General features: G+C 45.3%; 3 protein-coding genes across 3 annotated transcripts; all 3 read left to right on the top strand.

Annotated features, from left to right (window-relative positions):
• Positions 1–5,456: 5,456 nt before the first annotated feature.
• LOC123762373 (mucin-3A-like) lies at positions 5,457–6,590 on the top strand. The gene has a single exon (XM_045748887.2). The coding sequence runs from the start codon at positions 5,457–5,459 to the stop codon at positions 6,588–6,590; it is 1,134 nt and encodes a 377-aa protein (XP_045604843.2).
• A 1,428-nt stretch (positions 6,591–8,018) lies between these two features.
• On the top strand, positions 8,019–8,648 carry LOC138366671 (uncharacterized). Its single transcript, XM_069327923.1, has one exon. The coding sequence runs from the start codon at positions 8,019–8,021 to the stop codon at positions 8,646–8,648; it is 630 nt and encodes a 209-aa protein (XP_069184024.1).
• A 20-nt stretch (positions 8,649–8,668) lies between these two features.
• Positions 8,669–9,964, top strand: LOC138366670 (calphotin-like). The gene has a single exon (XM_069327917.1). The coding sequence runs from the start codon at positions 8,669–8,671 to the stop codon at positions 9,962–9,964; it is 1,296 nt and encodes a 431-aa protein (XP_069184018.1).
• The last annotated feature ends 3,450 nt before the right edge of the window (positions 9,965–13,414 follow it).

The raw sequence follows: 13,414 nt of genomic DNA, 5'->3' as shown, positions 1-13,414 counted from the left end.
AAGTTACAAGTAGCACGGGCTATGGTGAGCCTGTAAGTGGAAGCTCCTTGGGGCCATTATCTGTATCAATAGCTGATACTAGAGATATGTTAATGAATGGGGGGTCTCATGGTGGAGTCTTCAGTTGTGTGTGTGTCTGGTAGCACGCAGTCAGTTGCGTGAGTGTATGGTAGAAACCAGTCAGTTCTGTGAGTGTCTGGTAGCACCCAGTCAGTTGTGTAAGTGTCTGGTAGCAGACAGTCAGTTGTGTAAGTGTATGGTAGCACCCAGTCAGTTGTGTGAGTGTCTGGTAGCACCCAGTCAGTTGTGTGAGTGTCTGGTAGCAGCCAGTCAATTGTGTGAGTGTCTGGTAGCATCCAGTCAGTTGTGTGAGTGTCTGGTAGCAGGCAGTCAGTTGTGTGAGTGTCTGATACCACCCAGTCAGTTGTGTGAGTGTCTGGTAGCACCCAGTCAGTTGTATGAGTGTCTGGTAGCACTCAGTCAGTTGTGTGAGTATCTGGTAACATCCAGTCAGTTGTGTGAGTGTCTGGTAGAAGGCAGTCAGTTGTGTGAGTGTCTGGTACCACCCAGTCAGTTGTGTGAGTGTCTGGTAGCACCCAGTCAGTTGTATGAGTGTCTGATAGCACCCAGTCAGTTGTATGAGTGTCTGGTAGCAGGCAGTCAGTTGTGTGAGTGTCTGGTAGCACCCAGTCAGTTGTATGAGTGTCTGATAGCACCCAGTCAGTTGTATGAGTGTCTGGTAGCACCCAGTCAGTTGTGTGAGTGTCTGATAGCACCCAGTCAGTTGTGTGAGTGTCTGGTAGCAGGCAGTCAGTTGCGTGAGTATCTGGTAGCACCCAGTCAGTTGTGTAAGTGACTGGTAGCACCCAGTCAGTTGTGTGAGTGACTGGTAGCACCCAGTCAGTTGTGCAAGTGACTGGTAGCACCCAGTCAGTTGTGTGAGTGTCTGGTAGCACCCAATTCAGTTGTGTGAGTGTATGGTAGCCCCCAGTCAGTTGTGTGAGTGTCTGATAGCACCCAGTCAGTTATGTGAGTGTATGGTAGCCCCCAGTCAGTTGTGTGAGTGTCTGGTAGCACCCAGTCAGTTATGTGAGTGTCTGGTAGCACCCAGTCAGTTGTGTGAGTGTCTGGTAGCATCCAGTCAGTTGTGTGAGTGTCTGGTAGCATCCAGTCAGTTGTGTGAGTGTCTGGTAGCAGGCAGTCAGTTGTGTGAGTGTCTGATTCCACCCAGTCAGTTGTGTGAGTGTCTGATAGCACCCAGCCAGTTGTGTGAGTGTCTGGTAGCACCCAGTCAGTTGTGTGAGTGACTGGTAGCACCCAGTCAGTTGTGCAAGTGTCTGGTAGCACCCAGTCAGTTGTGTGAGTGACTGGTAGCACCCAGTCAGTTGTGCAAGTGTCTGGTAGCACCCAGTCAGTTGTGTGAGTGTCTGGTAGCAGTCAGTCAGTTGTGTGAGTGTCTGGTGCACACAGTCAGTTGTGTGAGTGTCTGGTGCACACAGTCAGTTGTGTGAGTGTCTGGTGCACACAGTCAGTTGTGTGAGTGTCTGGACCACACAGTCAGTTGTGTGAGTGTCTGGTAGCACACAGTCAGTTGTGTGAGTGTCTGGTAGCAGACAGTCAGTTGTGGGAGTGTCTGGACCACACAGTCAGTTGTGTGAGTGTCTGGACCACACAGTCAGTTGTGTGAGTGTCTGGTAGCAGACAGTCAGTTGTGTGAGTGGATTAAAGTAATCCCGCGCATTACTTGTGTGTTTCAGCACTTTGTGTGTTGAGTAATAATTACACATGGACGTGGTGTATGTGAGTCAGTGTACTAAGTGTTCATTTATCTGGCTCAGTTGAGACTAGCGTGTTTCCTTATACTCAGTAGAGTTGTCCGCGTGACCAGGTAGAACAGTGATTTAATTGAGCATATATCATTTGCTAATGTGCAATCTTCTCCAGGAATTGATATATGCCATTGCTGTATACTTTGATTATACTTCAGTGTGCAGATTAGTTATCTTGAGTGTTGATTAGTTATCATTAGTTATCTTGAGTGTACTTGTAAGTTCAGGTTGTGGCTTGCAAGTAGTGTACAAAGCATCTACGCTGTCCCCATCCTGCTGGATTATGCGTTGCCTAGCTGTTGCTGGCGTGATACTGTTATTTAACGTAACAAAAGCCCAAGTGTTATAGTGTTACGTTTCATGAATAAACTTATATATTGTATTATATTCAGTTTTCAATTAACTACTTCCTACTTCTCTCCTACAACATCATTAGTCTACTGAAGTAATTCTTGGCTCCATCTATAGGGTAGTGCTGCCACAACCTGCATCACTACAGTTGATGTGTGACCCCATAACGTCTTACATCTTCTAGCGACAGTCATTTGAGCAGGACGACAACCCGCGATGCAAGATTACGATATCCTCGGGGAAGAGATTATTACTCTGTGTCATTCTGCAATTGACGTGTAAATATCTTGTTGCTTGCTCTAGTACTTGCTTCCATCACCAGCCCAGTAACAGCCGGTGACCTAGTGTTGTGCCCGGCGCTTTCCCGAGTGTTGCAAAGTGTTGCAAAAATTTAATCTGTCAATCCCTCTGGATAACTCTGTGTGGGGCTACTGCAAGATGCAAAGGGAACTTGCCGGTCTCCGTGAGAACCAAGTCAATACAGTGTCCACCATGATATTTATAGCAACATGGTTTTTGAAACCTCGCACTGCACTAATGTTCATTACCTGTGATCACTTCCCAGTGGAACGACTCATGACACCAAAAAGTTCTAGTTTTCCACACTCACAGCACTTCTTACCATGAGCAGGGCAGGCGGTAGCACCAGCTGTGAGTCGATAATCACCTCCACAGTGATGACAATTGTTGCTGATATCCTCTGATGTGGGTATGTGGGATTTTTCCTAGCAGGCTGTAATGTGTTTTTATTATATTTACTTATTTAATTACTTATTGAATTACTTTATATTTATTATTTAGTTTAAAAAGTGGACTGTATTTTAATATGTATCCTGTTAGGTGTTTACCTGTTTACAAGTAGGGGGGGGGGGGCGGTTAATGTACATAACTTATACCACAATTTGTGGTTATAAATAACCTACAATATAAAGTGTGTTATTACTATTATAAAATGATAATGTTGTATTGTAAAATTATAATAGGTTAGTATAGCATGTTAAAAGAAGCCTCAGCTGATATGGTTGAGTGAGAGCTAGTTTTCAAATCTCAGACTGGTTTGCCACATGTGGACCCTCTGGTCATGTTAATGGCGGTTGTTGGGGCAGCCAGCGCCTGTAAGACGTCTGTATACTATCTCGCAGGTGTGACATCTCTCTGGCATGTCTCATAGATCACTAGCTTATCTGCCAACAAGTTAGACTGTGACAACTGCACAAAACATGTAAGGTACAGGTGTGACATAATAAATTTGTGATGTAATATAATAATACAACCCATCCTCCGAATTGACAGTACGATTTAATACTAAGTGTAATAAGTACACTTTCTTACTGTCATAAACAGTGCATAATTGCACTTAGGGGGCTGTTACATTTACCCAACTCCCTCCCCCGATTTAATTATCCTCGTTTTCTGTTAAGCCACTCAGAATTTTAGGACGAAGATTTCATCTTCAATTGGCTATACACAAGTTTTAAATATCAGGAATTTCTTTTTCAGGTTTATTAAACAACATAGATTTTATGCAAAATTTTAAAATATCCTGAGTTAATTTACAATTTATTGATATATTTTAGTTTTGTTTTATTAGTTTTATAAAACTGTAATATCAATATAGCTATAAGTTAAGTACTAATTGTAATTAGGAAGCAATAAAATTATTATCTTCAAAAACTAAGACGGTTAGGTGAGGTTGTGGTTTTCTATTCAGTTTTTCAGGTAAACTCAAATATTCACAATATATTTGACAGTACGATTTAATACTAAGTGAAAATAAGTACAATTCCTAACTGCTATGAATAGTACATAATTGCACTTATTTGTCTTCTTACATTTACCACCCCATTTTTGGAGGACCGGCTGAATAATAAGGCTTACTCTTGGTGTAGTAGTCTCCCTACTGCATAACGATAAATTCCTACACTAATAATGTCCAAAATTATGTGCAATAGAAATACCGAGAGCTGATCTTCCCTTCTTATGGATGAGGTCACTGAGGCAATAATCACGGCGGCCGATTGAAATATCAATCTTTGTCGGGAGTGTATCGGACCCCAGGGAACCTCCCTAGTGGAATTGAAATTGAAATAAGTTTATTGAGGTAAAATACTTAGGTTCACGTTCATTCCTGGAGGCAGCTGCTTACCCGCAGCGGCGTCTCCCCAAATTATGGTTCTATTTGTGTTTATTCTATTATTTGACAATAGGAGGAAGTCCATTGGTTTATGGTACATTTCTTCAAGTTAAAGGATTGAAAAAAAACTTTTCAATTAATTCTAATGCTTAAACTGTTGTTTTAATGATACGAGATGTAGCAGATAATTAATTTTCTGTAATCCCTTCACGACTAAGTAATGTAACTAGTATAACCAGGTTTGCTGGATATATATATGGGTTCTAGAAATGTTAGTACACAGCATTAGTATGTTATGTGTCAAACTTCCGACACGTTTGTGTTGCCGGGGCGGTGCTCCTTGATTCCTGTTGTGGTCTTTGGCTCAAAAGTTTGTTGGGGTTATCATGATAGTCGCTTTGATGACGGAGTGCTCTCTGAACCTTACATATCTGTACATAATTATGAGTACCGGCAGCACTGCACTCCATGACACGAACGGTCTCATCCATGTGACGAACAATGTCCAGTGTTTTGTTTAGAGAGTTCATCATCAACGAACAAACTGACGATGAGCAGGTGGCGGCCGTAGACGAGAGTGGTAATGATCTGTACTTCCAGTGGGAAGTTGTTTGGCTCTGCTCAAATGCACGGTATCCGTGTTGTTACTCTCCAGGTTTGTTATATCCAGTTAATTTGGCTTTGTCAGTGTCAATATCTTTCTCAGCACCAGTGTCTTTCAGTGTGAAAGTGTCACAAACTCTATTCCTACATAATGAAGTAAAATGACTTAGTTTCTTTGAACATTTTTGATGTCTGGAACAAAGTAGACACATTTCAAACCTTTAAATCTATTTGGTCCATCTCGGGGCAGATTAGTCTGTTCACATTGAGGACCAAATACAGGAAACTAGTGTTCATTTGCAATTTATAATGATTGAATATGAATTAATTTTAAAGATCATTTGACTAATACACTGTAACTACCTTAATTTTGCCAAGTACTCAAGCATTGCAATGCAAATTTTCATTCACAATGTACAACACAACAGCAAACTATTCATGTGGACAAGTGGTGGAGTTCTATATTAAGGCAAAGCAGCACATGTCAACAATGTTATTTGATAAGAATTCTACACTGGCAACACAGCAGAGTTGACAGCATGATCAGCATGATGATTTCTGCACCAGAGCGTTGTGTTGCTCATAACTTCCGACGGCATATAGTTCAGCTCACAACAAAACAAGAGATTCGCTGGTGCACAGCCTCGGTCAGCTCACAGCCTCGGTCAGCTCACATCCTCGGTCAGCTCACATCCTCGGTCAGCTCAGAAACTCGGTCAGCTCACAGCCTCGGTCAGCTCACAGCCTCGGTCAGCTCAGAAACTCGGTCAGCTCACATCCTCGGTCAGCTCAGAAACTCGGTCAGCTCACAGCCTCGGTCAGCTCACAGCCTCGGTCAGCTCAGAAACTCGGTCAGCTCACAGCCTCGGTCAGCTCACAGCCTCGGTCAGCTCAGAAACTCGGTCAGCTCACATCCTCGGTCAGCTCAGAAACTCGGTCAGCTCACAGCCTCGGTCAGCTCACAGCCTCGGTCAGTTCACAGCCTCGCTCAGCTCACATCCTCGGTCAGCTCACATCCTCGGTCAGCTCAGAAACTCGGTCAGCTCACAGCCTCGGTCAGCTCACAGCCTCGGTCAGCTCAGAAACTCGGTCAGCTCACAGCCTCGGTCAGCTCACAGCCTCGGTCAGCTCAGAAACTCGGTCAGCTCACATCCTCGGTCAGCTCAGAAACTCGGTCAGCTCACAGCCTCGGTCAGCTCACAGCCTCGGCCAGCTCACAGCCTCGGTCAGCTCACAGCCTCGGTCAGCTCACAGCCTCGGTCAGCTCACAGCCTCGGCCAGCTCACAGCCTCGGTCAGCTCAGAAACTCGGTCAGCTCACAGCCTCGGTCAGCTCACAGCCTCGGTCAGCTCAGAAACTCGGTCAGCTCACAGCCTCGGTCAGCTCACAGCCTCGGTCAGCTCAGAAACTCGGTCAGCTCACATCCTCGGTCAGCTCAGAAACTCGGTCAGCTCACAGCCTCGGTCAGCTCACAGCCTCGGCCAGCTCACAGCCTCGGTCAGCTCACAGCCTCGGTCAGCTCACAGCCTCGGTCAGCTCACAGCCTCGGCCAGCTCACAGCCTCGGTCAGCTCACAGCCTCGGTCAGCTCACAGCCTCGGTCAGCTCACAGCCTCGGTCAGCTCACAGCCTCGGTCAGCTCGCAGCAAACATTTTCTCGTTTTCAGAACGTGAAAAAAACAACATTTGATTGTTTTAATTACTTTTTAAACTACGTTTTATACATGTATTCCGAGAATTTGTAAACACGAGTATAAAACGTGAGGCCATAACGTTTTTATGACACCCGTTTTTAATGTTTGAATAACGAATATTCTAATTATTAATTATTGGAATACATATCTTTATTTAATTTAAAAAACAGAAAGACAGACAAGGAGAGACAGAAAGAGAAAACAGAGTCAGAAAAAGAGAGAGACACAGAGAAAGGCAGACAGAGGTACAATGGGAGAGAGATGCAATGAGAGACAGATAGAAAGAAACAGGGGAGAAACAAATAGTGAGAGAGACTGCAGAATGAGAGAGGAGAGAAACAAAGGGGGAGTGCTGGGAGGTTAGAGGAAAGAGACAAAGAAAGAGAGCGAGAACAGAGAGAGGAGACAGAGAACGAGCGAGACCGAAAGACAGAGAGGGAGAGAGAGATCAAGAGAGACAGAGACAGAGTTAGACAGAAAGAGAGAGATGGAGAGTAACAAAGGGAGACAGAATGAGAAAGGGAGAGGCAAAGAGAGATGAGAGAACAGAGAGAGAGAGAGAGAGAAAGGGAGTTGAGAAAGAGAGGAGAGAGAAGGGGGTGGAGAGACAGGAGAGAGATAGGAGAGAAAGAGAGAGAGAGAGAGAGAGAGAGAGATAGTGACAGAGAAAGAGAGAGAGAGAGAGTGAGAGAGAGAGAGAGAAAGAGAGAGAGAGAGAGAGAGAGAGAGAGAGAGAGAGAGAGAGAGAGAGAGAGAGAGAGAGAGAGATAGTGACAGAGAAAGAGAGAGAGAGAGAGTGAGAGAGAGAGAAAGAGAGAGAGAGAGAGAGAGAGAGAGAGAGAGAGAGAGAGAGAGAGAGAGAGAGAGAGAGAGAGAGAGAGAGAGAGAGAGAGAGAGAGAGAGATAGTGACAGAGAAAGAGAGAGAGAGAGAGAGAGAGAGAGAGAGAGAGAGAGAGAGAGAGAGAGAGAGAGAGAGAGAGAGAGAGAGACAGACAGACAGACAGACAGACAGACAGACAGACAGACAGACAGAGACGGAATGAGTGAATAAGTTTGAGACCACACTAGGAAACAGTGAGAGCAAGAGACGTTGGCAGACAGACAGATAAATGGATAAAAATAGAAAGAGATAGAGAGACACAGACAGACAGACAGATGGAGAGAGAATGACAGACAATCGATGAACAGAAACAAAAGAAAGATAGAAAAGACAGAGAAGGAGAGAATAGGATACAGACAAAAAATTGAGTGAAAAACAGGCAGAAAGAAAGAAAGATGGAGAGAGACAAACAAGTAGATAGAAAGAGACAGACAGACAGACAAGGCAAAAGAAAAGAGACTGATAGACAGAGAAAAAGATAGACAAAGGTACAAGGACATGCAAGAAGACAGTGAGAGGCGATAGACATGGTGGCGGTGACGGCTGTGACGGAGGTGGCTATGGCAGTGCTGAAGGCTGTTGTGGTGGCAGCTCTGGCAGTGCTGAAGGCTGTTGTGGTGGCAGCTATGGCAGTGCTGAAGGCTGTTGTGATGGCAACTATTGCACTTTTGAAAGCTGTTGTGGTGGCAGCTATGGCAGTGCTGCCGGCTATTGAGGTGGCAGCTATGGCAGTGCTGAAGGCTGTTGTGGTGGCAGCTATGGCAGTGCTGAAGGCTGTTGTGGTGGCAGCTATGGCAGTGCTGATGGCATCTATGGCAGTGCTGAAGGCAGTTGTAGTTGCATCTATGGCAGTGCTGAAGGCTGTTGTGGTGGCAGCTATGGCAGTGCTGAAGGTAGTTGTGGTGGCAGCTCTGGCAGTGCTGACGGCTGTTGTGGTGGCAGCTATGGCAGTGCTGAAGGCTGTTGTGATGGCAACTATTGCACTTTTGAAAGCTGTTGTGGTGGCAGCTATGGCAGTGCTGACGGCTGTTGTGGTGGCAGCTATGGCAGTGCTGAAGGCTGTTGTGGTGGCAGCTCTGGCAGTGCTGACGGCTGTTGTGGTGGCAGCTATGGCAGTGCTGACGGCTGTGGCAGCTAGGTGGCTATGGCAGTGCTGAAGGCTGTTGTGGTGGCAGCTATGGCAGTGCTGATGGCATCTATGTCAGTGCTGATGGCATCTATGGCAGTGCTGAAGGCAGTTGTAGTGGCATCTATGGCAGTGCTGACTGCTGTTGTGGTGGCAGCTATGGCAGTGCTGACTGCTGTTGTGGTGGCAGCTATGGCAGTGCTGACTGCTGTTGTGGTGGCAGCTATGGCAGTGCTGAAGGCTGTTGTGGTGGCGGCTATGGCAGTGCTGAAGGCTGTTGTGGTGGCGGCTATGGCAGTGCTGAAGGCTGTTGTGGTAGCAGCTATGGCACTTTTGAAGGCGCTTGTGATGCCAGCTATGGCAGTGCTGACGGCTGTTGTGGTGGCAGCTATGGCAGTTTTGAAGGTTGTTGTGATGGCAGCTATGGCAGTGCTGACGGCTGTTGTGATGGCAGCTATGGCAGTGCTGACGGCTGTTGTGGTGGCAGCTATGGCAGTGCTGACGGCTGTTGTGATGGCAGCTATGGCAGTGCTGACGGCAGTTGTGGTGGCAGCTATGGCAGTGCTGACGGCTGTTGTGGTGGCAGCTATGGTAGTGCTGAAGGCTGTTGTCGTGGCAGCTATGGCAGTGCTGAAGGCTGTTGTGATGGCAGCTATGGCAGTGCTGAAGGCTGTTGTGGTGGCAGCTATGGCAGTGTTGAAAGCTGTTGTGGTGGCAGCTCTGGCAGTGCTGAAGGCTGTTGTGGTGGCAGCTCTGGCAGTGCTGAAAACTGTTGTGGTGGCAGCTCTGGCAGTGCTGAAGGCTGTTGTGGTGGCAGCTACGGCAGTGCTGAAGGCTGTTGTGGTGGCAGCTATGGCAGTGCTGAAGGCTGTTGTGGTGGCAGCTATGGCAATGCTGACGGCTGTTGTGGTGGCAGCTCTGGCAGTGCTGACGGCTGTTGTGGTGGCAGCTACGGCAGTGCTGACGGCTGTTGTGGTGGCAGCTCTGGCAGTGCTGACGGCTGTTGTGGTGGCAGCTACGGCAGTGCTGACGGCTGTTGTGGTGGCAGCTCTGGCAGTGCTGACGGCTGTTGTGGTGGCAGCTACGGCAGTGCTGACGGCTGTGGCGGCTGCTGCAGCGAGGACGGCTGTGACAGTGATGGCGGGGGTGGCTGTGTTGGGTGAACAGCCTACACCTGTGATAGTGTCATGGTCAGCCCAGAGCCTCGGTCAGCTCACAGTCTCGGTCATCTCACAGCCTCGGTCAGCTCATAGCCTCGGTCAGCTCACTATACCTCGGTCAGCTCACATCTTCGGGCAGCTGAGAGCCTCGGTCCAGCCCGTCCTCCAAACAAAGACCCGAAAGTGATTCCATCCACCCGCCTAACCCCTTGTTTATGAATGAAGAACAGTTTATACACGACTCACAACAGGTGACGTCCGAACACTCCCAGAACAAGTGCTTCACTGACGAATTTTGTTCGAACCACAACGATGTAAAGGCTTCACCCACTTACTTCAAATGCAGCCCGTCCTCCAAACAAAGATCCAAAAGTTATTCCATGCACCCGTCAAACCCCCTGTTTATGAATGAAAAGCGGTTTACACACGACTCACAACTGCTGACGTTCGAACATATCCGGAACAAGTGCTTCACTGACGAATTTTGTTCGACTCACAACGCTATAAATGCTTCACCCACGTACTACAAATACAAATAATCGCCAACAGAACCTAAACACCTAACCTAACCTATCCTATGCCTATATATGCACAATATGCTAATATATTATAATATTAATTTATACTTGAGAAAATTCCCGTTTTGAATGAACAGCATATTAAAATTTATAAATGCGTCTGTGGGGTTGACCGCTGGATGTAATGGACTTGAGTCGAGGACGGGTTGTCAAATGCAAATAATCGCCAACAGAACCTAAACACCTAACCTATTCCTATATATGCACAATATGCTAATATATTATAATATTAATTGATATTTGAGAATATTGTCGTTTTGAATGAACAGCAGGAGGCCTGGTTGACGACCGGGCCGCGGGGACGCTAAGCCCCGGAAGCACCTCAAGGTAGCATGTAAACATTTACGAATGCGTCTGAGGGGTCGACCGTTGGATGTAATGGACTTGAGTCGAGGACGGGTTGCTTGGTCAGCTCACAGCCTCGGTCAGCTCACAGCTTAAATCTGCAAACACCTTAATTTAGCATTCAGTAGGAGTGTGGTACTCACAGACCAGGCGCTACGTGTTCCTCTCGTCGCTCTCCTCCCCGGTCGAAACAGCTATACTTCCCTCTTGTTTATTTTGCAAGTTGATTACCCATGTTCACTGTTTGTCCCTGTCGCCAGTGTGGTGTTCCATGGAGCTGTGGCTGGTCGCAGCTGTAAGGTGGACGTGTGGCTATTGCATGGTTATTGACTTTACATGACAAGCAGAGGGCCAAGGGGTGGGGCGTTCTGTTCTCTGTGTTTACTTGGACGGCTTATGAAACGCAATCCCTTCAGTCCCGTCAGTCCCGCAGGCGTGCAGCATCGTTTGAGTGAACATGGCAGGGCAGAGCTGGCACTCATCGGGTACTGCGAGATGGTGGTGTGCTCGCAGCTTTTTCTGATTCGTATGTTCTGAATATTCTTATACCAGAATTTTTTCTTTGGAAATTACCTAATCAAGAAGGGACTTGAGTATTCATATCATGAAAATATATGAAATATATATTTTATGATTGCAACAAAATAGGAATCAGGTATATGCATATTTTTAAGGGGTTTTACCGTGATTTTCATGTTGGTAATTATATGTGATGATGTTTTGAGCTATAAACCAATAACGCCAAAATTTAAGTGTAAAAAACTGCTAGCAGTAAACCACTTGACGACCTCACAATTTATATAATTAAATATCCATTTAAATGAGTTTGAACCTACAAACAGGTTTGACATGAGAGATTAACCTCAGCCAAATGTCACTGTCGCATCTCACATATAGGAACACAGTCGATGAAGCAAAAGATTAGTTTTTTCAACGGCCTCCAGGGGGCTACACTACCCACTCTCTTCGTCAAACCCTGGAATATAACCCCTCTTACGACAGATAACTTATGATTATAACCCCACTTATGGATAACAATATTATCACAGTAATTAGAGACAACTCTGGACTATTACCAGATTTGTGGATGACTTCGGATTAATTAATGTAACACTTACGGATAACTCTTTATTATGGCAATACTTAGTGATAACTCAGGTTTATAGCCATACTTGTTCATCGCTTCGGAATATTGTAACACTCATTATCATTCAAGCGTAATGAAGGAAAAACTCCACGCCCCAGAAGGAATTGCTGTGGTGGATTGTGCCCCTGGCTGTCTGGGGTTCGAATCCTTCTGGGGTGTGGAGTTTTCAGTAGCATATTGGCTTAGGGACCATTCAAGCTTCTTCGCATTTGTGTTGCGCACGTGACCCCACAAAGTAAGGTGATTTGATGAAATATCTATGTCCAAGCTTATCACCAAGCGCTGTCGGGTCGTTGGGGATATAACCTCTGCTACCAATGTTTTCTGTACAGTCACCGTGGTCAAGTGGTTAAGGAACCAGGTACGCCATGGTACCTGGTTCCTTAACCTACATATATATGTAGGTATATATATATATATATATATATATATATATATATATATATATATATATATATATATATATATATATATATATATATATATAGACATATATATATATATATATATATATATATATATATATCCCTACATATATATATATATATATATATATATATATATATATATATATATATATATATATATATATATATATATATATATATATATATAACTCACACCCCAGAAGTGACTCGAACCCATACTCCCAGGAGCAACGCAACTGGTATGTACAAGACGCATATTGTCCTGGGGACCATTCAGGCTTGTTCGCATTTGTGTTCCTCACGTGTGCCCCAAAGAATGAGGTGATTTGGTAAAATGCTATGCCCAAGATTACTATCCGAGTGCCGGCGGTGGGGTGGTTCAAATAGCCTCGGCTATCACCTCATTATGTCCGGTCGTGATGGTCAAGTGGATTAAGGCGTCTTGTACATACCAGTTGCGTTGCTCCTGGGAGTATGGGTTCGAGTCACTTCTGGGGTGTGAGTTTTCAGTTGCATATTGTTCTGGGGACCATTCAGGCTTGTTCGCATTTGTGTTCCTCACGTGTGCCCCAAAGAATGAGGTGATTTGGTAAAATGCTATGCCCAAGATTACTATCCGAGTGCCGGCGGTGGGGTGGTTCAAATAGCCTCGGCTATCACCTCATTATGTCCGGTCGTGATGGTCAAGTGGATTAAGGCGTCTTGTACATACCAGTTGCGTTGCTCCTGGGAGTATGGGTTCGAGTCACTTCTGGGGTGTGAGTTTTCAGTTGCATATTGTCCTGGGGACCATTCAGGCTTGTTCGCATATATATATATATGTAGGTATATATATATATGTCGTACCTAGTAGCCAGAACGCACTTGTCAGCCTACTATGCAAGGCCAAATTTGCCTAATAAGCCAAGTTTTCCTGAATTAATATATTTTCTCTAATTTTTTTCTTATGAAAAGATAAAGCTACCCGTTTCATTATGTATGAGGTCAATTTTTTTTATTTTAGTTAAAATCAACGTAGATATATGACCGAACCTAACCAACCCTACCTAACCTAACCTAACCTATCTTTATAGGTTAGGTTAGGTTAGGTAGCCGAAAAAGTTAGGTTAGGTTAGGTTAGGTAGGTTAGGTCGTGGAAA

The sequence above is a fragment of the Procambarus clarkii genome, chromosome 2, assembly GCF_040958095.1.
Source record: "Procambarus clarkii isolate CNS0578487 chromosome 2, FALCON_Pclarkii_2.0, whole genome shotgun sequence".
In the NCBI taxonomy this organism is placed as follows: Eukaryota; Metazoa; Arthropoda; class Malacostraca; order Decapoda; family Cambaridae; genus Procambarus; species Procambarus clarkii.
This window is presented reverse-complemented; position numbering and strand designations above follow the sequence as displayed.